Source organism: Falco peregrinus, chromosome 7, assembly GCF_023634155.1.
Source record: "Falco peregrinus isolate bFalPer1 chromosome 7, bFalPer1.pri, whole genome shotgun sequence".
Lineage (NCBI taxonomy): Eukaryota > Metazoa > Chordata > Aves > Falconiformes > Falconidae > Falco > Falco peregrinus.
In genome coordinates, this window is record NC_073727.1 from 78,695,099 (window position 1) to 78,721,621 (window position 26,523).

General features: G+C 38.8%; 1 protein-coding gene across 4 annotated transcripts in view; it reads left to right on the top strand.

Annotated features, from left to right (window-relative positions):
* Positions 1 to 26,523, top strand: part of COL19A1 (collagen type XIX alpha 1 chain) — a 203,936-nt gene that overhangs the window by 117,389 nt on the left and 60,024 nt on the right. For all 4 annotated transcript variants that reach the window (XM_055810411.1, XM_013299754.3, XM_055810412.1 and 1 more), the window contains 2 exons: positions 14,444 to 14,497; positions 23,379 to 23,432. In XM_055810411.1, coding sequence (XP_055666386.1) covers positions 14,444 to 14,497; positions 23,379 to 23,432 — 108 coding nt within the window. The remainder of the gene's footprint in view (positions 1 to 14,443; positions 14,498 to 23,378; positions 23,433 to 26,523) is intronic.

Here is a 26,523-nt window from a genome sequence, read left to right on the forward strand (position 1 = left end):
GCATCACATTGGCTAACCTCCAGGCTTCTGGGAGCAATCCAGTTTGCCATGAATGCAGATAAATGATGGAGAGTAGCTTGGTGAATTCCTCTGTCAGCTCAATCCTTGGATATCCTTGGTTGCCATCCAGCCCCATAGACTTCTGTGTATCTAAGTAGAGCAGCAGGTGACCAACCATTTCCTCCTGGACTGTGGAGACTTCATTCTGTTCCTCCTCGTCCTTGTCTTTCAGCTCAGGGGGCTGATTACCCAGAGAGTAACTTGCTATCAAAGACTGAGGCAAAGAAAGCACTGGGTGCATCAGCCTTCTCCTCATCCCTTGTGGCAATGTTCCCCCCCACATCCAATAAAGGGTACACATTATCCTTGGCCCTCCTTTTCGTTTCTAATGTATCTGTAAAAACATTTTTTGATCTTTTAAGGCAGTGGCCAGCCTCAGTTGTAGGTGGGCTTTTGCCTCTCTAATCTTCTCCTTGCATAACCATGCAACATCCTTGAGTCCTCCTGAGTTGCCTGCCCCTTCTTCCAAAGGTAGTAAGCTCTCCTTTTTTCCCTGAGTTCCAGCCAAAGCTCTCTGTTCAGCCAGGCTGGTTGTCTTCTCTGCTGGTTTGTCTTCTGGCATGTGGGGGTGGCCTGTCCTGCACCTTTATGATTTCCTTCTTGAGAAGTATCCAGCCTTTCTGGACCCCTTGGCCCTTCAGATCTGTGTCCCAAGGGACTCTGTCAGACACGGTCGTAAACAGGCCAAATTTGGCCCTCTGGAAGTCCAAGGTAGAAGTTCTGCTGACTTCCCTCCTTCTCTGAAAACTCTTATCATCTCATAATCACTGTGCCCAAGATTTCCTCCAGCCACCAGTCCTTCCCTGTTTGTAAAGAGCAGGTCCAGTGGGGCATCTCCCCTGGTTGGCTCACTCACCAGCTGTGTCAAGAAGTTATCCTCCACACAATCCAGGAACCTCCCAGTCTGTTCCCTATCTGCTGTGTTGTATTTCCAATAGACATCTGGTAGGTTGAAGTCCCCATGAGAACAAGGGCTAGCGATCTTGAGACTTCTCCCTGTTGCTTGTAGAATGTTTTGTCTGTCTCTTCATCCTGGTTGGATGGTCTGTAACAGACCAGGGTATCCACCCTCACTGACATGGCCCTCCCCCTGGTCTTTACCTATAAATATTCAACCTTGTTGTTACCATCATTCAACTTTAGACAGTCAAAACACTCCCTGACATATGGAGCGACCTCACCTCTCCTACTGCCTCTCCTTCCTTGCCTATCCCCTCTTGAAGGGTTGGTAGTCATCCATTGCAACACTCCACTCATGCGAGTTATCCCACCATGTTTCCATGATGTCATAGTCTTCCTGCTGCATGACGGCTTCCAGCTCCTCCTGTGTGTTGTCCATGCATTGAGCATCGGCATAGATGTACTTCAGCTGTGCTATTGTTCTTGCCTCCAACCCTGGCAAGCCACCCCCAGCTTCATCTCTACAAGCTTGGTTTTATTCCCTTCCCCCTTCGAATCTAGTTTAAAGCTCTCTCGATGAGCCCTGCTCGCTCCTGACCTAAAATCCTTTTCCTCTTTCGAGACAGGTGAACCTCATCTGTTGCCAGCAGACTTGGTGCTGTGTAAACTGACCCCTGATCAAAAAGCCCAAAATGCAGCCACTGACATGGGGCCCGGAGCCAGGTATTGATCTGTGTGATCTTCCAATTACATGCCCCGTCATTCCCTGCAGCTGGCTGGCAGGGCAGAAGAAAACAACTCATTGTGCTCCTGATCCCTCAGCCAGTCACCCCAAGGCCCAGAGGTCTCTCTTCATTGCCCTCAGGCATTGTGTCATTTGGACTTCATCATTGCCCACTTGGAAGACCAGTAAGGGACAGTAATCAGAGGGCAGTACCAGACAAGGGAGTTTTCTCATGACATCCCTCACCCAGGCCCCAGGGAGGCAGCAGACCAGGCCATCCATTCCTCTGAGTGGAGTTGCCGATGACAACCACCTTTCTGGTCTTTCTAGCAGAGCTGGTCATGATGTGTGGGGTTGACCGACTCTCCCTGGCTCCTCCAACCTGGACGGGCTTTCCTCTGCATCCTTGACTTTTCTACTTCCTCTTTCAGCTCCACCACCAGGCTGAGCAGATCATCCACCTGGTCACACTTCACACATTTGTTATCTCTGGTGCTTTCTGGTAGCCATGACAAGCTCAGGCACTCCCTGCAGCCTGTGACCTGCAAAGCTGCACGTTTTCATGGGAGCTCCATCTGGTGCTGGCTTTTGGCTGAGTGAAAGCCATGGCTAGGTTTCTTCTGGAGGGGGGCGATGACCATTACTGGACCTCCTTCTCTCTGAGCTCTTAGGGGGACAGCACCTTTCCTGCACGAGCTGCTGCGCAAGCTACTGCACCATGCCCTGTGTGCCTGCTTGGTTTGCCACACGCCCTGGGGGCTACTTTTGTAGGTGTGAGGGGTTTAGCTGCCTTCACTCCTGGCCCTGCCTACACTGAGTCAGAGCTCATCACCCCACCTACACTGATCAGAGGTCATCCAAGATTAAGTTTAATATTAGAACTACTAAGAAATACCAAAGGTGGGACCCTGTCCCAGAGTGAGCACTCATCTCCCTGTGTTCATTATAGAGGTAACTAGGACAAATGTTTCCCTGTTAAGAGGAGTAAGTCTGGGTAGTAGTATTTCTTTCACCTCACAGGAATAAATCTGCATCAAAAATTACATAGCAAAAATACATATAGTAATTATTATGGAAGTAGAATAAGTATTATTGCGTGCCATTGTGTAATTATAATAAACATAAAGATTAACTGAATTGTAGATTTTTAGTTCAAAGTTATACAAACCTTAAAATACTTATTGACATATGTGTGAAATTGGCTTACAAGCACAAATTTACAACATCACTGAATTAGATGATGACTGTGGGTTATTTATTTCAAGAGTAAAGGGGGATGAATACTTGATTTCAAATAAAGTGATAATAGCTTTTATCCAATGGATACACTGTAGATAAAGTTATATGGTATCATTTGAGTTAACAAATAATTATTAAAATACTAAATATGTTACATTATGTGGCTTAGTGATATGATGTATTACTGCTGTACGATCATACTGGGATATGATCTTGCTGCCACGTCAAAAAGAGCAGTTTAGGTTCTTACACATTGAAGTGATGGTACGCAAATAAGTCAGCAATGGAAATTGATGACAGAAGTGTCTGAAATGTCTTCTGTCAGAGTTAATCTCCCTGGATGCTTTCCAGAGAGCCCAAAGGACAGAAGAGTGTGCAGAAAACAGTGTACGCTAATGTGATATGTTTACAGAAATATACTGTAGGGAGATCATTCATAATGATAGAGATGAAGCCCTGAAAGCTCTTTGATAAGATCAGTGCAGCATTAAAGGATCCTGTATCAGGATGCATGATCTATTTTTGGTTTTGCTTAAGAGAAAATTTTGAACTCACTTAAAATTTTAAGTAGTGCAGTCATGGAGAACAACTAGTGCAGTGATAAATAAAAATTGGATTCTTATGCATATTACTACTTTCATACTGCTGTAGTAGCAAAATGTATAAATATTTATTTTCTGAATAAACCAACACATTAATAGTCTAGCATTTAGCAAGTATGTTAGTGATATTTATAAGAGTAAACTCGTTAGTTCCCATTCTTTGAAGATTTTGACTCCTTTTCCTCTCATCTCCTTTGTTATGTCTTCTCATTTTGCACATAGCTAGCTTATGCAGAAGTAAGCAATCTTCATGAGGCACAAATAATGATCTTCAGACTTAGATAGCTTGTTTCCTTTGCAGAGCCATAAAAAAGCAGCAACAGAGTTGTGAGCTAAAGTGAAGCAATCGGCTTTCTGTTTACTGCTGCTCTTCTGTATCTGTTCCAAAGGAACTACTTAGTATTTGCTGTAGCTCTATTAAGAAAAAAAAAAAAAAAAAGGTATACATGGTGCATTCTTATTTACGGTGTTACTTAGAAGAGGAAAACAATGGTTCTGGCAGAAGAAATAGTAGCTACATGATAATCTGGCTATATCCAGAGACCACACAGTGAACTTGTTTCTGATTCTTAACCAACCTGAGACGTATACGGCACTCATGTAAAGGTCATCTTTGTTGTGACAATGTCTTGAGTGAGCTTAGTTAAATTTTGTGTGAACACGTACTGCCCTTTTTTTTTCTCCTTTTGCTAGTACCCTCTTCCACTCATGTGTTAGCCAGCATTGTGTGTTCCTGTGGGTGCAAGGAGTCCTCAAACCTTGACTGTTCTTATAAAAAGCCAGTGTTTCTCCTTGCTGTACCACTAGTGACTTTGTATAATTTTTTTAGTTTTATTGTCTTCGGTGGAGTGCTTTGTGTTAGATATAAGACCATGCTAAGAAGGATTCTTTGGGTTTAGTTCTGGTCACTGGGAGAAGTGGGCCAGTAGAAACAGCTACTTGTTCCCTTTCCCTCACTCCTGTATGAGAAATGTTAGACCATTCTGCGGGCACTACATTCATACGTAACTTTTCAGTGTCCCTCTTGTTGGCTTCAGGCATTCAGAACAGCATGTTACTGCTGCGGCAACTTGATACTATTACACCAGTGCTCAGAATGACATCAGGAGCTTCTGAAGGTAATTACAAGTTACTCAGGAAAGTCCCTGGTCCAATATTACTGACCAGCAAAAGTTAGAAAGATTGGGTGCTAACCTAGCAGTGTGGAATTTAAACCACAATGGACAACTACGCCATCTTCCTGGCTGCCTGTGTTATGCAGGACTTTATTATTTTTCTCAATATTCCTGCCCTTTATTTAAGTATTTTCTTTCACAGAAGTACAGTTTCCACCTGAAAGACATCTGCAAATAGACTTCACAAGTCTCCTTGATTTCTTCAGTGTTTCTAGCCAATTTCACATTTCAAAATGTGCTTTTTATTTTTCACTTGGGCATGTAGCTTAAGCCTCCAACAACTGTTTTTTTTAATGTCTGCTTTACATTAAAGAGATATTTAAAGGGTTTTTTTCTTTGTAATCAAATCACCATTCTGTTTCTTTTTGAGAAAATTCAAGTAATTCATGCTGCACGTGTAAAGATTTTTTTAAAGTCTTTAATTTTGTCACGTTGCTATACTTTCTTAAAAATTTCTACCACTTGCAATTACAGACTTCATGGACTTTTCCAGACTCTGCCTTTACTATGCTCAATGCAGTGAAGTGAAACATGTATTTCCAAAATATAATTCTAAAGGTTTTGGAAATTAATTTCACTTGGATATCTTTGTAGAAGGGATTTTCCCTGAACTTGATGCATTTTTTATAAATACTATTTTTTCTGAAAATTATTTATTTTTTTAATATAATAGTTCAGTGAATTCCAAAAATGCTCTTAATGAGAAGCATCAAAGCAACTGTGTTATACAGCTATATTGTGACATCTAGAAATGGTCATTTTTCATTTTCAGTTGGCCTATAGAAGAGCCAGGCCCAGCACACAGCTCACATACACAGCAGTTTCTGCAGCGGTTTCTGCTTCTTTGATATTATCTTGGTATCTTCTTGAGCTTCTGGGTACTTTTTCTGGGATTTGGGCACTTCTGGGAAACCTCTGAGAAAACAGGGTGCCTGCTGCTGCCGGGTAGGGCTAGGGTAAGGGTAGCTCTAGTGGCTTCTACCGAACTCCATCAGCTGTCCTTGATCAGTGGGTGCCTGCAGCCTCTGTTCTAGCTGGCCCCTGATTAGGGAGGGTCGAGCACACTTTTAGCCTGTGCCAGGAAGAGGACTGGATAGCAGCCAGATGATGCAGCAGTTTGTGTAGTGATAACAGAAGCAGCCAACAGATATGCAGCAGTTTGCAGAGCAGTTCATGCAGAAGGGAACAAAGAAGAGGCCAGCAAACTTCTTCTGTCCAGCATACACTTCCTTAAAAATGATGGTCACAAAGCACAAGACCCAGGCACTACTGAAGTAACCGTTTGCTGTCAGCCTTGCACCCACACGGCTTTGGATGGAGGACACAGCTCTGTAAGTTCGTGGGGCCTGACAGGTTGAATCCGCAAGTGCAGAGGGAGCTGGCTGATATCATTGCAGGGCCACTTTTGATTATCTTTGGGTGGTCGTGGTGACTGACAGAGGTTCCTGAAGACTGGAAAAGAACAAATACCGCTTCAAGAAGGAAGATCTGGGGAACTACAGGCCAGCCTCACCTCAGTCCCTGGGAACATGATAGAGGAAGTCCTCCTCAAATCATTTCCAGGGCACATAACTGACAAGAAGGTGATTGGGATAGTCTGTGTGGGCTCATGAAGGGGAAATTATAGTTGACCAACTACATTGCCTTCTAGAATGAGCCAACTGGTTCGGTGGATGAAAGGTGAGTAGTGGGTATTGTTGACTTCCACTTTAGCAAAGCTAACTTGACTTCATCTCATAAACTTCATGGACAAGCTGATGAAGTACAGGTTAGATAAATAGATGGTGAGGTGGATTGAGGACCAGCTGAACAACTGGGCCCAGAGGGTTGTGATCAGTGGCACAAAGTCTAGATGGCAGATGAGTCAGTAGTGGTATACCCCAGGGCCCAGTACTGGAGCCAGTACTGTTCAGCACCTGCGTGAACAACCCAGACAATGGAGCAGAATGTAGAAGAGAACTAGGGCAAGAGGAATCACATGAAGTTTAACAAGGGGGAAATGCACAATCCTGCATCTAGGGATCAATAACCCCAGGTATCAGTATACACTGGAAGCAAATTATCTGTGAAGAAGCTTTGTGGAGAAGTACCTGCTGGACAACAAGCAGACCATGAGCCAGCAATGCACCCTTGTGGTACAAAAGGGCCAACAATATCCTGGGCTGCATTTGGAAGAGCGTTGCCAGCAGGTCAGGGGAGGTATCCTTCCCCTTTGCTCAGCACTGGTGAAGACTACATGGACTTACTGAAGTGGATCTAGCACAAGGATGCAAAGCAGATTAAAGGGACTGGAGCTTCTTTCATAAAAGGAGAGGCTGAGAGAGCCGAGACTCTTCAGCCTGGAGAAGAGAACGCTAAGGGAGATCTTTTCAGTGTGTATAAATACTTGATGTGAGGGGATGAAGAAGAGGCAGCCAGATTCTCCTCTGTAGTAGCCAGTGATGGGACAAGAGGCAGCAGACACACATTTAAAACCAGGAAATTCCATCTGAACACAAGAAAACACTTTTTTATTGTGAGGGCGGTCAAATACTTATACAGGTTGCCCAGAAAGGTTGTGGAGTCTCCATCTGTGGAGATGTTCAGAAATCAAGTAGACACAGTGCTGGACAATAGACCCTGCTTGAGGAGGGAGGTGGCACTAGATGATCTCATGAGGTCCCTCCAGTCCAGGTGATTCTGTGATTTTTTAACGAGCTCTAGCTTATTCTCAGCATAGCTGCCAACAACCTCAGTGTCATGTGTTAATAAGATTATTTTAAATGTTTCATATGTATTTAAACAGACTCATTCTCTGCCGTGGTCTTTTCCCTGGTTCCAGTGAAATTGACAGTTCAAATATTTAAAATTTTTCTATGGTACCACAGCCATATTCCTGACTCTGTATTCCTTGGGAAGTTGCAGGTGTCTTGATGTAAATATTTTCGGAACAGCTTCCTTATTTCCAATTGTTGTGTTTATAATACCAAATACTTCACTTAAGAAGAAGTTATTTTAGCATTATATTAGTAATAAATTAAACACCTCAAAACTGAGAGTGCTTTGGATTGTCACTTCTAGAAGTTTCAGCATTGATCTCACTAAAATTATGTATTGGGAGTGGGACCTTGAGAAATTTGCCTTATCTTAGTAACTTTACTCTCTAAGATTACAAGGTTTTCTAATCGAGCATGAATAAAATTATTATGACACAGTAGAAAATCTTCCAAAGTAATTAAATGGGCAGGGAGCTGTAGATTTTCTTAACATAATTATTTAGTGACATAAAATTTAATTTAAATTCAGATTGCCTTTATCTGGTTTATAGGACTTAAATATTACTTTGACATAATTTATCTTCTAGTTCAGTGAGTAAATGTTGTACTTAACCAATTGTAAAACAAGCTTTCCAGAGCAACAATAATTACTGCATAGTTGGTCAGGATCCTGGCACAGTGTAAACAGTATTTTTCACAGCTACAGGTCTGGCATTTTGGAATCTCTTTTAATCTTCTCAGTCTTTCCTGACTTTGATGTAAGTTCTTTTTAAGTATGCAGAGCTCCAGTCTGATTCTGTCTTTAAGTTGGAGTGCCGCACATTTGTTCACTCAGGTATTTAACAATCTAAAAATGCTTAATGTAAAAGAGGGAGATAACTTTGGGTTTTTCTACCAGAATGTCTCTACCTTAAAAGTGGAGATAATAACCAGTAAGGTAGAATACAGCTTAAAAAAAAAAATTACATAATTTTATTTTTTTCCCCCATTTTGGCATTTAATAAATGGGATGAAAAAGGTTGTAATGTAGAATGTTAAAGACAGATTTGTCAATTAGAAAAAAGTACTATCATTTTTTCTTTGTTATTTTCCATTGGAGAAGTTATCCAAAAATGTAACTTTTATTGGAATAACAGAATTATTTCACTTTTAAGATCTCATTTAGAATTTTCAGGCTCCCTGCCAAATACTCTATTATCAGTGTTTCTTTTAATGTCTCTTAGCAAAAGGCATAGCAACATAAGAAAATAAGAAAATATTTCTCATAATTAAAAATGAGTATGTCTATTATAAAAACATCTAAATGTAGTTGGAAATATTTCTACAAGTTATTTTGGATTTGCAACATGCTTCTGTGAATACACTTGAAAAGTTATCATGGGTTTTGTGTAGGGATTTGTTGGCAAAATAGGTTGTGGCATTTCACTTCTTGGCACTGCTACGCCTGTTTAAGGATTTCTTTTGATGTTTGTTAAATGCATTTGAATAATATTACATAGTCTGGCTAGGCGCTGCCTTTTAGCATTTTATGAAATGAAGAAACTAGAGTTTATTGAAAATCATTCCTAAAATTGGAAAGCCAAGGTTGAGTGCAGGAATGCTTCTGCATTAGCGAGTTGCTCCTTAGTGACTTTTCTTCCAGAACAGGGGATTAGGGTCTGCGTGCTCTATTCTTCTGAGCCGTGTTTCTGTGAAAGGCTTTAATGGGATATGAGGGACAGACTTTCACTTGTTTTCTGCAAACAGCTTAATTTCTTGCCTTCTGGCCTTATTTGCTGTGAATTTATTCAGTTTTAACATTTAATACAGAGGTTAAGTTGTAATACAGTGGTTACCATAATACATCCCCAAGGCTGAGGCTAAGGTTAATAGGGTTGAAGAAGGAATTGTACATTCAAATCCTAACACTGTATTACTGAAATTAAGAAAGGTTTCATTGACTGTGACAAAGATTTCCAATTTATGAAAGAAAATGTCCAAACTATGAGATTTCTAAGGATTAAAAAAAAACACCTAAAACCAGTGCAATTATGACACTGCCAAAGTTAATGGCAAAACTCTTATTTAACAGCAGTGTTAACTGTCAAAGCCCCCTTTAAAAATTCTCAAATTTTTGGCTAAACCTGTAATGGAAAATGACTCTGTATTTAGGCTGTGCATTTGTTATAGTTTTGTGATTTTCACTTTGTGATCTGTCAAATAGTTGATTGAGATCCTGGCGAACGTTATCCTGTCCCACAACCAATTGGTGGATGTACTGTTGAGTAACTGGGTTGGATGGGTGATTGCTCTGATTTTTGTGAATAATTTTAATCTTCTGTTTCCAATTAGCTCTTGATCTGACTTTCTTATTGATACCACCATGTGACATCTCCTTTCATTCCCCTAAAATAGCAGTGTGGCAAGCTTTTTTTCTGGTAAAATAGGGAGCAGAAGACTGTCACCAGCTTTGGGCTGGGCTGGGTTTCCTCTGGGTTAGAGTTGGCTGGAGCTCTGTAAACTCCATGTGAACTGCCAGGAGCACTGGTTTGTGACTATAGATAGGGAAAACTGGGAAGTTTATGTGGACTAGGCGTATCATCTTAGAGGACTGAAACAAAGGAAAGCCTCTTTTCTGTACTCTGAATTAGCATAGGCACTGGGATGGGTCTGGCTGCTTGGTGGCAACTTTGGGGATCTGGAGAAACAGTCTTTTAACTGCCCAGAGCTCTGCTCACATGGCTGCATTTGGGTACCCAAGGGGCTGGCAGGTTGTCCATGGGCTGGACGCTCTGAGTTGGGAGTGTTAACTTCCCACCTGCCTCCCACTTTGGTTATATCTGTCCGTTTGTCAGTCTGATTTTGAGGATTATTCAAGAGCATCTTAGTTTAGCTTGGCAAACAAGTTATATAAACCTCATTAACCTTGCATAATAACTGTAGTAGTTAAGACACTAAAGCCCAGCTTCCTGCTTTCTCTAGAACCAGTTCTTGTTTTGAAATGTGATGATGTGTTTCAGGAGCTGCTAATTAGCACTTTCCCTTGAAAATTCACACGGGCTTATTTTAAGAACTTTTCCCTTTGTACCCAAGCGTGGGTTCTTTAAATTATTTATTCCATAAATCATGTCAGCGTTCCTATATAACTCTGCTTGATTTTTATCCTAAAATAATCCACATCTTATTTTTAGACACTAGGATTAGCAATTTTACTCTTCTGTAGTTAGAGATATGCGAATAGATGGATGCAACGTGATACAGTACAGGGTTACAATACAGACTTTGAATTTTTGAGCTGTGCATTGGACCTGCAGCAGTGCCCGGGGGCAGCAGTCAGAATCAGAATAGAAACTTATGGAAGGATGCACAGAGCCTCTCTTCTGAAGAGCTTTCCATCTAATGTAAGGCAAAGCTCAAGTCATTTTGATGAACGAAACAGGCAAAGGAAGAGAGGAAATAAAGACACAGTTGACCACATACTTCAGCTGGGGTTTGCTGAGGCATATATAATTTCTCGTTTCTTTTATTTTGAATATTTTATCTTTTTTCCCCCTAACCCAGCAGTTCTTATTTGAATGATTTGTGTGTGTATCATAGGTGAAGTTTACCCTATGGAAAAGAGGAAAGTAGTTGACTGTCCAAATTAGTTGAGGACAGGTATTTCATGAGTCAAAGGGACAGGATACAATATCAGTAACATTTACACAACTTCCTATCACATTGATTGCCAGCAAAAATGTATGCAGCACAAAGGAAATAACCAGCAACTGTTTTGGTTTTCTTTTCTTTAGATATTATTCTAAGTAGCATTAGACAACTTGTTGACACCACTTAGCTTTTTTAAGTTAGTGTAGGTGGTATACATTTTTATGTAGTTAAAGAATGTGATGCTTAGAAGATTTATCTATATTTTGAGTGGTTCTATAACCTTAGTATTTGCTCAGTGAACTCAACTAAATAAAGGTGATAGGCCTCCTGTGCTGGCTGCCTGCCCCATGCACAGCAGTACGGCAGCAAGTACAGCTCTCATGGGGCTGTGGAGAACTGCTGCTGAGCAGGAGCTGCGAACTGTGACTCTCTGCTTAAGCCCATTCTCTGAACCAGAGAGGGCACCAAGATGTTTTTCCACAACTTCACAACTTAGTTTTTGCCAGAAGGAAGAGTCAGAATCAAACTGTAAATATTTAGTCGCAGTCTAATTCACAGTCTGCTCAGGGTGAGGCCATAATGGACTTACCAAAAACATTCTTTTAATTTTTTTAATTATCCTAAACAAAAACATAAACTACTTTACTTACACTTTTATACTATAGTATGTATTTTAACTTGGTGCTGGGAAGTCATAGAGAAGCAGTGCTGGCAAGTAGGTGGAGCTGTCTGTACCCCTAATATTTAAATCTCTTAAATTAAAGGTAGTGGTTTTTTACATATTTTTGTGTTAAAATTAAAATATCAGACAGTTTAGAAGGATGCTTGTATGGGGAAAAAAGTGTTCATCTAGAAAAAGCTGATGCTTCATATTGATCTGTGTGATTGTTCTAAAGGTTTTTGTACACATGGCACATAGTATAATGACTAATGATATAAAAGGTAGGGCAAGTGTTTCTTCTGTGTTTCACCAGGTAGGTGTTCTGTAATTAAATGACAGTGAAAAATCACTACCCCAATTTTTATTTTTTTATAACTGATTTTTCAGAAAGTTTGTCAAGTTATGACTTTGCAATGTGTCATAAATCACATTTTAGCTCATCTATGTAAATAGAGATTGCCCTCCCAACATATTCCATGTTTCCTTGTGTAATTAACACCTCGTTCACAGTTGTATCTGCCAGTCAAAGCCCTGCCGCCTTCCCCCTGACACTTCCTTGATACTTTGTTTAGACTGCTGAGATTTTAAGTGTCATCCTCAGGATACTTTAAGTCCAAACAGGAAAAGGAAGGTGCTTTAAGAAGTCAACAGTGCAGGTCATTATAACTCAGAGGGACTATTTTAAAAGTATGAAGCAATTTGTCTTTGTTTATTACTTACATTATTACCTCCAGTCTGGTTTTCATACCTTCTAAGGAAAGTTTACTGTTTTTCAAAAAAATCAGGAAATAGTTTCCATCTGTATTACTGAACTAGAGATCAGTCCAAAAGTCTAGATCTAACTAACAGCAGCCCCCTTGTGCATTTGTGCCTTTCCTGGTACTGTGCCTCTGTCGGGCCAGGGAAGCTACTCAGTTGCCCAGCAAACTTCATCGATGAATGGATCAATGTCAAAAACAACTTTACTTTTTTGTGGCCCATCCTTAGCCTGGATGAGTTCCCAGCCCTGGCTTGTCACAGGGCTACATGGACAGCATTACCAACGCAGCAGAGGACATGCTGGGGGTGGGTGGTAAGGGGCACTACACCCCTGCGCTCAATATAGGCACCTAATACCATATTCTGGTTCTGAGAATTTACCCTGGGCTGCCCCAGTTACAGCCCTGCATGTGCAAGTACTGGCAGGATTAAACAGCTCAGCACATAATGTATGTCTTGGCTAGTTAAGACCCAGGAATTTGGCACTCCAAATATGCTGAGGTGGTGGTTTGTTTGGGTTTTTTTTCACACTCCCCTTAAAACACACTGACTGACTGACTGAGGACATTCATAAAATCGTGGTGGCAGTGTACATGTTATGTGGCACAGCCCAGTGAATGAAACACCCCCACAACCCTTGTTTGGTTCTTTCTTCAACTTGAAGGGCTCCAAATCCTCCTGCTTCTAAGTCCCTGGCATCTAGGTCCCTGGTGAGCTGCAGGGTGTAAGGAACAGGGATTTTCCACCTTGCCATCATCATCTTGTTTCCCCTCAGCATTGATCAGCATCATGAAAGGCAGACCATGAGTGGTTTCCTGCAGATCAGGGCTCTCACCTGTAAAGAACAAAGCTGAAATTTCACTTTATGTTCCTTAGATTACTTCTGCGTTTGTATGAGATCATCATTTAATAAAACACAGAAGCAGGCTTAGAAGTAGGGACCAAAGCTTACAGAAATACCCCTATGTGTTAATGGTGAGCTGTCAGCAAATTTTCATTTTTTAACTTCTTAAGCCAAGTTTTCACCAATAAATGCCCTTCATGCTTTTTGTTAATTTGTATTTGCCATATGCAAGGGGAAAATTTAGTCTTAATGGATATAATACTTTTTTTTTTTTTTACCATCACACGTAGATACTAGTAATTCTCAGCTGTTGTTTCTAAGAAATGTGCATCAGATTTCAACTTGGCAATAAAGATGTAAATTACCGTAAATTACTTCCATTTTTATGTAGATCTTCCTAAAAAAAAAAAAAAAAGCATATGTGCTAACAGCAGTGGTTCAATCAAGTTCTATGTTAAAAAATAGTAATAGTTACATGTGCATGGTGTTTTTTTTAGAATTCAAGTGGAAAGTCTCCCATTAACCTAAACAGACTTTTATGGACCTTAAATTCTAATGGAAATTATTTTATATGTGCTTTATATACAAAGATGGTAGTAATTGCACGAGGAAGGTGAATTGTTTTTGCAAATAAATCTCTGACTTTTCTGCTTGTTATCATATCCTGGAGAAGAAGGGCATGGGTATTTGTTGATTGGGTTATATTGCACATACCTACTTACTGTGCAGGTCAGGGTGGCTACTGCTGCACAGTTTAACATCCCAAGCTATGGTATATTCAGGTAAAATATAATTTCTTTACATCTCATCAAGATGCTCTGTTTATAGCCCTATCAATGTGCACTCACCTAGCTTTAAAATCTGACAGTAAAAGTTACAGTGATGCAAATATAGTTTGTCACAATTATTTAAAACAATCCTAAAAGCACTCAAATTAGGTAATGTTGCAGTGACTGATACAGAGTATTCGTTTTGGGTAGATTTGTAATTTTTTTGCTAATAAGCAAGGCTATAAATCTTTCCTTAAAACAAATTCTTATTCCAAACCAATCACTAGCTGTAGCATTTATAAATGTATATTCTTTTTTGTTTCCAGGGAAGACGAGGCAAACCAGGCCTCCCAGGAAAACCAGGGCCACCAGGACCTCCTGTGAGTAACTAACAAGGGGAATGGGAAATTTTCATTCTATCCTGAAGCGCTGTTAGCATTTTCATAGCAGGTTACCTGATCATAATTATAGTTGAAAACAACTGGTCTGTGTGTACTCTGCTATACCAAATAGCTGCTATTGCTAGCCTTTTGATACAGCAAAGATAAAAGGACTGGGTCAACAAGTATGAGGGACTACACCGGAGGGAAAGAGCAAGATGCAAACTTCAGCAGAGGAAGCAGAAATTGTCTGGCATTTCAAAGAAGGACAGGCCATGTGTGCTAAATGTGAATACTGTGCATTCATTCACTTTGCAAAATGCGTGATGCTCTGTAGAAGATGGGATAATTTCTGTCTCAGAGGGGTAATTTGAAAGATGAAGGAGTGTGTGAAGCATGTGCCAACTGTCTGAATGGTGGGGAGGATTACACCCAGCACTGGAATGAGCACTCAGCTGTAGTTCAATGAGTTTACTGAAGAATTAAAAAGATTAAGAAATACATTATTCTCTGAAAGGATTTGTAATATGATGAACTAAATGGTTTAGCTCAGATCTAAGAGTTTTGGGATTTTAATTTTTTTATTCTTTTTTAAGAGAGACATGATTTCAAATTTGAAGTCAGGCATGGAGGTGTATTAGTCTATCCTTTGATAGAGGGAGACTTGGTCGTATCTGTAAAATTCCCTATATGCTTTATTGTAAAAATGTTGTGCACAAATATGAAACGGCTCTTTGTTTGTGGATTAAGTAAACTTCTGCTGATTTACATTCTTAATATCAAACAAGGATTTTTCTGCTTACCTGAAATAGATGAAGACTAGTAGTTTATGCATCAGAACATTTGATTCATATCAAATTAATCAACCTCACTGCAAGGGAAAACTCATTCATAGAGAAGAGAATAATGCACTGCTGCATGAAATACAATGACTGAAATGAAATAAATGTCATTTACACTCATCTAAAAATAAAAATGCATACATTTTATAATCTTTCTCCCCCTTTTCCTTGCAAAATGTGTTCAGAAAGAGGAGCTGATGATGGAGTTCATTTATCCACATAAAACTAAATAGTTTTAAATCCCTTCCTCTACTTATAGTCATATTGAAGCCTTGCTTATTTGAGTCTTTTGTACAGTTTGGGCTTCCTAATGCTGAAATGGTGCTGCAGATTGTGGGAGTCCAAACAGAGGAAAGGAGTGATGCAGAATCTTTCTTAATATAAATGCCAAAAATAACCTTAAAAAAAAAAAAAGCAAACCATAGCAGAGGTCAGTGTTAGACCTAATCTAAGCTTTTTGTGAGCCAGTGAAAAGCTATTTCTCCATTACAGATTTCTGCCATCCTAGATCTGCAAGTGGGTCAGGCCCGTGAAGATGTGTGATCCTTGACAGACGTACAGAAATCTTGAGTGGAACCTAAATTACACTTAGATTACTGAGACCTATTTCAGATTTTCTTACATCAAATGGAAGTTTTAGTTTGTCAGCATGGCAGCATCTGTACAAAAAGCCTTGTATAAGTACTTGAGCCTAGCACTGCATATCAGAAAAGTGTTCCTCAAGCAGTCATGGCCTAAATATTGGTTAAAAGTGTATGTTTCTGGTATTAACTATCATGATGCAGTTCTTACTTTGTATATAGCTACACCAGCATCTTGTGTTCCTCTTCCAAGACTGAGAATGTAACGCATAGAAATAGCATAGTCTAAAAGGAGTAAGGCCTGCTAATGTGCATTGGTAGTATCCCCATGCTTAAAGTGCTACAGCTTGTGCATACCAAAAAGACCTTAACATGATCCATCGTTCCTCCTCTCTTTTTCAAGCCTCAAAGCATATTAAATTTTGCTATATGGTGCTTCTAGTTACCCCTTCTAGTAGTAAGTGGTGGCAGCTTCCTCATGCAAATGGATGTATTGTCAGCCTTTACTTTGGCCTTTCCAAAGTGCAACAGAACTATCACACCCACAGGGGGGTTGCTATCGTAAGTTTGGCATATGCAGGGTAAAAAATCCTTAACAGATTGACTGAAAATGTAAAAAGCCTCCCCAGCAAAAGTTTGGAGTTTGGTTGATATTCTGGAAGAATGTGAAATTTGGATTTGAGAAAAAGGAAGTTCAATCGTTAGTTGTTAGGGTAGCTACAGTACACACGGCATTTTTGAAATTAATAAACTTACCTAATTTATTCATCAGTTTATGCCATGATGTTAAGTATCTAATTTAGATACTAGAACAGCCAAGTGTTCAGTGTTCTCCTGTGAGAAGGAAAGTTCTGCCTCCTAGAGGAAGAAGTCCTGAACAGGATACAATACTCAGGGGATTTGGTATAAAGGACATCCTCAAAAAAGTGTGTGCAGAGAGGGATTATGAGGCCACATTGCAAACAATTAAAGGGGCTTTAAATTGGACATGAGTAAGTGGTGAGTTTTGATTGATTAAAATAATATTTTTTTACCTACTTGTTGCATGGCAGCATGTAAGATTTTTCTAAGCGTTTCTCAATACCTCTTTTTTTTTTTTTTTTCCTCAACCTAACCTGATTTCTGAGGATTTTTTTTCCCAGTAAAAGTGAGTTTCTAGTCCCTTAACCTCATCTGCACATCTTTGGTTAAAAACCTGTAGAAGTGTCAGAAATTGAGATTGATTGGCAACTGGTGATGAAACTACTCAGTTAAAGTGGGATTTTCCATGTTACTTCTTCCAGGTATCCTTTCTTTTGTATCATTTTTCCCTTATCTTTTTTATGTCTTTTTTTTTTCCCTTTGGAGCAAAACCTGTGCCCACAAAAGGCAAGGAGCCAATGAGGATTTTTATTGATGGGTTATAAAAAGTATTTCTGCATGCCTACCTAGATTTTCCTCCTTTAAATATTTTTTTAAAGTTTTTAAAATGTTACAGACTTCTAAAGTGTTCTGCTATTCCCTTCTGGTTCAGAATTCATGGTTTACATCCTGGCTGTCTGATGTTGTTTTTGAGTACTGCTCTGTTATTTCAATACTGGGGAGCTGAGATGTGTGCTCACACTTGTCTCACTCCAGTGGGTAACAATTTGTGCTGAAAACAAGGAACGCAAACGGGTTAAGTAGAACACCAGCTCCCTCTAGTGCTTTTCCATCCCTTCCCCCATTTTTGAAGAGCCTAGAGAGCTTTTTAAAGCTTCTGTTAAATACACTATTCATTTCACTCTCAGAAGCATTCTGAAAATTACGATTGTGAAATCAAAATCGCTGTACCCTTAAAATGTATTTTATACCGTTTTCTTGCTTGCATTTTCTTCCAAAGTCTTTTGAAAGAGATGCTGTCTCTTCTGTGTTAGCCTGCTCGGCATGGCTCTTCACTGAAATTGAAATGCTGATTTTATGAAACAAAAAGAAATACTGAGAGTAGGATGCTGTGATGTTGTAAGTACAGTACAACATTTTGTTCTGACTGCAGAACTGAACTGATAGCTTTCTTCTGCCATAAAGCCTAACAAAAAAAAGTAGAAGAAAAAAAAAAAGACTTAGCAATGCAGCAGGGATTACCAGCAGACCATAGTTTATTTTACATACATATAGTGAATTGGCTTTCTAGTTCCTGCACAGGGTTTTTTTGGTACTTAAAAGCGAATGTATGGAGAGTGTCTGAACTCAGTATTTACATGCTGCTGGCCTAAGGATGTACAGGCCCAGTGCTTCAGTCTTCACTTAGGCAAAATGCTTTTCTGGTCTTGGGTTGTAATTTATTACCTGCCTGGTTTTATGTTGAGTTCTGTTAAGAGGAAATCATTTATTTTTCTATGTGTCCTGCTTAGAAAATAGCTGCATGGTGTCTGGCACTGTTTTACATATTATGGTCAGTTGTGGGAGGTTTTGGAGTTGGCAGAGTGGAGTGTTTTTTGTGTTTTGTTTTACATGAATCAGCAGCCATGTATTTCTATTTGCATAGGTAGGCTAGAGGACAGAAAAGATGTCTTACTGGTTTCTCCATTAAGGATTAACTTTATCTTTTCTGTCCCAGTTTTCTTCATCTGTACTGGAACTGTTATGACTGAAGGAGTTCCATTTTTCAATAGTTCCTATTTTAGTGGGACATCATATATATATTTTTTTATTATTATTATTATTTTTTAAATAAAAAGAGTGCTGAGCTTGAGTTGTGCTACAGACTTCCATCAGTATAACAGCGTTTTTTGGGGTGAGTCCAAGTATGACTTCTGCTCATTGTTGCTGTTTGCAAGAAGGGAATTGTTATCAACAATGTTTTTTTAAAGGTACAAAACATGAAGGCTACCTGATTTGGCCAAGTACCATCTTGTCCAAGAAGCTGTCTGTGGCAGAAATGGGAAAGAAGATTTGGGTCCGCTAAATCACAGGCTAGTAAGCAGCCATCATGGTTATTCATCCTCTTAAACCTGCTGTTTTCTACCAGCACATCCAAAGTTATTTTTTGCAATCAGAATAGATTTATTTCATAATTGCTCTAGCCCTTGAAGCTTATCATTCAGTTCACCATTTACCTTTGCAAGGGGCTGAACTTCATATCTTTTATCTTCACAACTGCTTTTGCTTAGAAGATTAGCTTTGTGTTACTCCTTACAGTCTTAAAGTAGGGTTTAACTTTTTTCTGTGTTGCATGTGAGGCAGTGGAGAAGTTCACAGACTACTTGGATTTCTTTATTTAATTCCATACTCTTTTGGTCTTGTTTTTCAGTATGTATGTCAGTGCCACCAAACGAGTTATCTTAAGTAGGCAGCAGTTTGCCTTGGAAATCTCATTTCCTCTGCCTCAGAAATACTGTCATTCCCCTACCAATACTTTGGAAGTGAATTAATGTTATCAGTTACTTACAATAAACAGAAAATTAAAGTAATGATAAGTTAAAATTGTCAGTAGCATTTCTGGTGTTCCTGGACTTTCAGCTGCTTTTTAGAAGAGTATTGGAAATTATTACATGGTAGGACAGGAATGGCTGGCAAGTTGGTCATATTGCTTGTTTCTATGCATTTAAATTTTTTAAATTCATATAAAAATGTAAATTATTTAATGTATTCTGTTGTGGCAGACATCATGCCTTCATCATCTTTCCATTTGCTCTTTGGAATAGTTATACAATATTGCACATCTGCAGTGATGAGTTTCATGATTTTTTACTTTATAGTAATCAGAAAAACAGTATTTTATTTTAATGGGCAGGCACAGATCTGAAATAGATGGATGAAGTGATTACACTGAGTTACATGCAGTGCAATGTTCTCCAAAATGGCCTGTTCTTGAGATGCAACCAGTGTAATTTACTTGTTACACATTTTTTGCTGCATGGACTGTGAGATTGGGTAGATTTCTTTGGCAGTCTCACCTTTACAGAGATGCAGACTAACTATAAAAGTTAAGAGAGAAAAATATATTATAAAACCCAGTAACTTCACAGTTTGGAGCTATTTCTCTTTAAGCACCTGTGTTTCTGTTCCTGCCTTGTCTATAGAAATAACATCTGAAACCTGTTTGTGATTTTGGAAAACCATCAGGACACATTTTCAGTTCTTTTCTTATTCATACAACTGTACTCTGTGTGCTTCACTTCTCTCAATTACACAATTTGATATTAAAAAAGAAAAAGGAAACCTCACTCAGGTGAGCTTCAAAGTGGCAGATGTGCAAACTTGTCATTCAAAACCTAGAAACTGCCTGTACAACAGTTCTTGAACTCCTGAAGTTATACTGCTTCTCCTCTTGCAAACCAGTCTTATCGGTTCTTTTTTTGTCTGTAGTGACTTCAGGGTGGACTGTGCAGCTATACTAGTGGAGAGAAACAGTGTGGAAGGAAAGAAAGTGACTAGAGTTTAGGAAAATACCCTTGAACAAAAATATTATCTGTTGTTGTACACTTGGGGTTTATTCATTATTTAAAAAAAAAAAAAAAGAATGATGGAAAAGTTAAATTATTAAATTTATTTCAATATTTGAAAATGGAAAGACCAAAACCAGAGAGGTGGTTTAGCTCTTGTAACAAAAAGGCTGTGGCATAGTCAAGAATTCAACCCAAATGCCTTAAGTTCCCCTTGACTGCCTTAGTCACGAGACAGTTCTGGGGTTTTTGTGAGGTTTTATGTCTGGGTTTTTTTCAAAACTGTGACAAAGGCTTTCCGTTTTGTCAAAAATTATTTATTTGATGTATGAATATCTGAGGGGTTGGGGTTGGTGGCAGGTACAGCACAGGTGTGGTTGCAGCAGTTTCATTTGTAGAAACAGTAAAGGAAACAACGTGGTGGCAAATGAGAAGGGAGAATAAATTCTTTTTAATACTTTTTTTTTTTTGACTGCTTGCAGGATTACAGAATCCTCCTAGGATTCTGGATTCAAGGATTTGACACTGCAAGATTACAGCATTGAAGTTAAGATGTCTAGTAAGTAGGCAGTGTCATCACAGTTAAGTCCCGATTCTGGATTGCCGTCTTTAATGTGGATATTGAAGTAAAAATTCCGCCATTAACTTCAGAAATCAGAGTTGAGTGAGCACCTCAGTCAAAACATTGTGACAATATATATTATTTTTCAATGTAAATTTGAAGTGACAATTCACTTCAAAAATAAAATGAATGGGAAAAATTATGGCCTTGTATCTCTTCCAGTGTTAGGGAACAAAGAGGGAGTAAGGCACCTGTGATTTTTCATGTGGCTTCCAATCTTCCTGATGTCCCCTAGTATTTAAGTACTGCTGTCTTTCTTTTAGAATGTAATCACAGTAAAATACATAGGATCATATTTCATCACTTAGTGGTGATGTCTCAGAACACACCTGGCTTGTTCTGGGATGCTGCAGTAATGTTCTGCCAGGTCTTACTTATTTGTCCTTCAGTTTTAATAACTTTTGCCTATCTGACTTTAATTTGGCTTTCCCATCTTTCTAGGTTTTTATGCCTTCACAATCCATGGGAACTTTGTGATTGCCTCTCTTTTGTTAGTTAATTTCCATCGGATGGAAAATTTTTTCCCCAAGGAAGTAGCCTAGTTATCAAACCAACAAAATCAAAATCACGCTTCTGTTTCTCATCTTTTTCAAGTTCAGTACCTCAAGGGAAGTACCTTTACTGCTAAGGAGAGCCATCAGAGTTTCACAGAATCATCTTTTACGTGTGGGCAAACTGTGGTTCTGCCATTCTGTGCAGTCCTACAGAGCAGACGCATCTTGCCAGAGAAGGGTTTGCTGTCAGAATGCAAAACATGGCCTACCTCATTTAAATGCTTTGTCAGAACACGTCAAAATATGACTACATAGCAGCCAAAAGATACCAGGGGATATTAGCCGTCTTCTATACACATGTGAAATTATCAGCTGTGAGGGATGGTGGTTGTGACAAAATCGCATCATCTTTTTCCCTGAATTGCCTGATGATTTATACAGCAAAAATTCTGAAGTAGTAAACAGTTGATGTATTCCTTCAAAAAATATAACAACTGGTTGCTTAGCTTATATTGACCCAGAATATGTAGCATTTCAGTATTGTCCTTGGATCCTGAGCTGAAATCAGTGGATAGAAGGTTTTTCAGTTTTTCTAGCAATACTTTGGAGTCTTGCTGCTGTACTGCTGCGAATTTGACAGCAGTTCTGGTACAAAAGTCTTAATCAATTGAAAACAACAGTATTTTCATCTTGACTAATTGGTAACTTGGGTGAGAAGTGATTTTGATCTGTGACTTCCTGTATTAGTTTTACAGGTCCTTTAGCATGAAAATGGTAGAAATTTTCAATATATTCTTATTCTGAAAGAGTATAAAGCTGTTTTCTTGTTACAGTGCAGAATATTTGTGTCGTAAGTGTGATGTATGTATAATAACAGTGCACATAAAACAATTAATAAAGACCTGATACAAAATTAAAATGTGCAATAAAAATGCTGACTAATCTCTGACAGAACATCTCTGACTGATAAACAACCTCCATTTTTTTTGAGGAACAACACTTTTCAAAACTGAATAGAATTCAATTTCCGAAAGCAATCTTCAGGGTGCATGTATGCCAGCTGCATTTTCCCCACTAACACAGAAGCTGCAGAGGATAAATTGTCTGTAAATATAAAAAGCCCCAGAGGAGGAGAATTGCCTTTGTGCTCTGTCTTTGTTAAATGCAGGTCATTCAGACCAAGTGACTTAATTGAGTATATAGTAATATTGCATGATACGAAAATTTCAGCTTAAAGAGGGATACTCTGGTAATTTGTAATATTTAACTTAGTTTTAGTTCATAAGATCTTGAACAAATTTTTTGTGTTCTGCCCTGATTTACAGCACTTAAAACAGATTATGTCTAAAAATGTTTTCTTTTTCCCAAGCACATGGTTTTTAATCTATCCATCCGAAGCCTGCATTTGTGTAGGGAGTTCCTTCTCTGTTGTTGAAATTCTTGATGAAAGGTGTGTACTTAAGTATAAACTTGCAATGCTGATAAAACTAGGAAGTTGGTCTTTTGGAGAACTCTGGCATTCCTCATTTTCTGTACTCAAAGTTAAAAATCTAGCTGTTTACTCACACTAGGAGCTGCTTCTACATCAAAAATTGTGCTTTGTGTTATTGGGAAGAGTTTTAAAATGCTGCAGAGAAAAGATGCTGCTCATACCAGAAGGGATTTGTAGCCAAATTGATATGGATGTCACCCCTGCCTTCTCTGACAGACTGATTCACTCCAAAAGGTTGCCAGCTTTCAAAATTCTGGGATTTAGAAACTGACTCTCCTTCTCCTCTGTGCCTGATAAATGTATAATGAACTTACAGAAAATAATTTACTGTATAATCAAATAAAATCTAAACCCTTTTACATGACCACTGCTCTTTGAATATAGGTGTGTAAACATAATATTAGTTAACTTAAAATGACCTTCTGATGCATGTTTTCCATATAGGGTCCTTCTGGACTAAAAGGAATTCTGGATTCATTGAACAAGCACTATAATGAGGTATGGAGATTTGATGTAGGTCGTGTGTGTTTATGCTTTAAAAGTATCTAAAGTAGAAATGACCACAGCTTTGATCCCTGTGAACCACATTCCAAGCTAATTCAAAAGGTAGATCCTTCCCTGTCCCCTTTCTGCATCCTGCGCAGGCTCAGTCCACACTCCAGTCACATACCTACTGTGTCACCTATCCCGCTGCTGTGTGCCTCACCTCCCATCCATCCTCTATTCACATATATTTTGCCTGGTATAACTCATAAAAAGAGGTGGGTGGACCACCTAGCTGTTAGCGTAAAGCACCAGGTCCCCATTTGTAAACCTAATTGCTCTAAACCATACTTGCCATTTCTTCTTTCTTGAGCTATTCTGTTATGATCCCAAGAGTAGAATAGAAAGACGAGAAGGCAGAATTGTAAAAGATCTGCTGGCAATCCATGAGAATTGCCCTGATGTTTGTAGTATAAACTAATAAAAATCTTGTCTTAATTTTAGAACCTCTTGCAGCTACAAGCGCTATATAGAAAAGAGTTAAAATTGCATAGGACAGCGTTCCATGTGACGGAGCTTTAAAATTCTTACCACAGATTTTTCAAATCATTTAAGCGGTGGCAGCGTCTGTCATTGTAAGGGATTGTAATTCAAAGATCACACAAGTTTTCCTAATTGATAGCAAAGTGAGTATGTAACTTACCTGATTAGAAAATCTTATTTCATTCAAAGACTGATGAAGCACCATTACAGAAATATGTGCTTAATATAAAGTTTACTGTGTGTTTCACACTTCACGTGATGCAAGTCAAACCTGGAAGACATCCATTTCATTCAATATTAAAATGCATAACTATAAAGAGCAGGTGAATTTAGGATATTTTTCTTATATCATGTATCCAGATGGGTACTAAAATAATTTTTTGAACAGTGATTCTGAAGCAAAACTCATGTCAAATGTATCTTTCCAGTTGCTTTTATCACTGAAGTGATTTCTCTGATTTTTAATCCATTCCAAATCAATATATCACCGTGGAACATGCATCAGGAATTAAGGCAATTTTTTATATGCTGTCCTGGATGAAGACATTTTCATACCTGGAGACTTAGTTTCTAGTTTTGGTTTGCCTTTTCATATGTATGTATTGAAGTTTTCTATACTTGGATTTTATACCTTTCATTTTCTTACCAGTTTCTTTTTCCTGCCAAAGACAGCTTGCGTTGATACCAGCCCTGTTTCCTCTATCACTACCATATTTATTGTAACTCATTCCCCACCTCCAGACTATTAATCTCTTTTACCCTGATGGTCCCTTTAAAGTTAATTCTGCAGAAGGAAATGCAAACAGTCGTGATCTTCAGGAACTGAGAAGCACCTGTCTCCAAAAATCATGTTTTTTATCATTGTGAGGCTCTAAGAATTCCTAAGGTTTCTTATGTTTCCTAATTAACAGTATTTTGGGAAAAACGTAGACCAGCTGCTCCGTGTCTATAAATTAATCATATTTTAAATCCTATACAGCTTATCAATTGTCTTCTTCCTTCACCTGTCTGGTTTGAAGGTTTTAACGACTCTGTAATGATCAATTAACTGTTCAACAAGGAAATGCTCTGGTTTCAGATGAGTGAGGAGATGACTTTCTGATTCAAATACGCAAGCTTTCAGTAACTATGTGTTCAGATCTTCCTAGAGTCAACTTAAGTCTCCAACTGCTACAGGAAACATGAGTTTCCATACATTTTATGACAGGAATTGATATTCCCATCAAGGACAAGACAAAGACATCAGAAGTCATCAAAGACAAGAACAGCTTGTGTGCTTTGCCATTGATTATTTATGTAGGCAGATGTATGCACCAGTAACTTTCTCCCCCCCACCCCCACCCACCCCCCATTACATAGGCTGATGAGTGCTGATTTTGTTCACTGCACCTTGGAGGTATCAAGCAATCTTTCACGTTCCAGTGTATAATTTGTAATGTACCTCAATCATTTGCATTTTTAAGATGATATTTCAGTGATATTCTGAGGTTTTTGAGATTCCTTAAACCACAGGAAACAGTATTGGCATCTCCCACCATTTTATGCTTGTTCTCAAGGTCTTCTTTCATTTGGATTTTTTTAAAGTTTTTAAATTGTGACCACATTTTTGTTGCTATAGAGACTTCAATATCTTTTTCTTCTGAGGATATTAGCATGGCTTCTTTGCATTGCTGTTTCTAGGAATCATGAGAAACTGCTACCAAGAAATGTGGGGCATCAGTGAGAAAGATCTTAAGACCCATCATAACTAATAATGTGTTTTCCTCTATATTTTCTCTTTCTTAACAGATTATTTGTGATTCTTCTGATTTCTGTGTGGTATCAATAAGTAGTTGTACTTGCACAATGTATTTAAATAATTTGTTGCAACCAAGCTTTTTCTGGCTCAGTATCAATCACCTTATCATGTAAGGAGGCTGGAGTGCAAGTCTTTAAAAGCATAATTTACTTGATCCATGCATACAATGGAAGAGAGCACTATAAATACAATTGCTGACTGCAGCAGCAAATTGTGCTTGATGGCAAACCAAGATCAGCAGTCTGTCTTTAATGAAGGTGAGGGGAACCTGCTGAGGATAAATAGTAGTATTGATCCTTAATAGGGCAGGAGACAGTGCTGGAGCATTTCTTCCCTCGTTGTTCTTCCTTTGTGCCTGTTTTTGGAAGGCGTGTGACTATTTTTATACTGCTCCTTGTTACGTCTTTTGCACTTTGAGCATAAATGAGATGCTTTGCATGTATTCAATACATGCATTTTTTTCTCTTTGTTATGCCGAGAAACTGGCTCTGCCCTGCTTTGTATGTTACGTTCCTTCAGCGACTGGTAAATGATGTCTCATGATTTGTGTTTATACACTCTCAGGTCACTGTTACCATCCTTCCCCTGGGCTTTCAGGGCCTCTGCTTGTCATCTTTTTTACTTACCAGTTTTCCATACATAGATATATCTAAGTTCACCTCAATCAAACCTGCTTCTAAACGTATGTGGAAAGGGCATATAGATCGGTTTAATCTAAAATGTTCTCCAACATGTAAAAATAAAAATGAAGCCACAACACAAAGC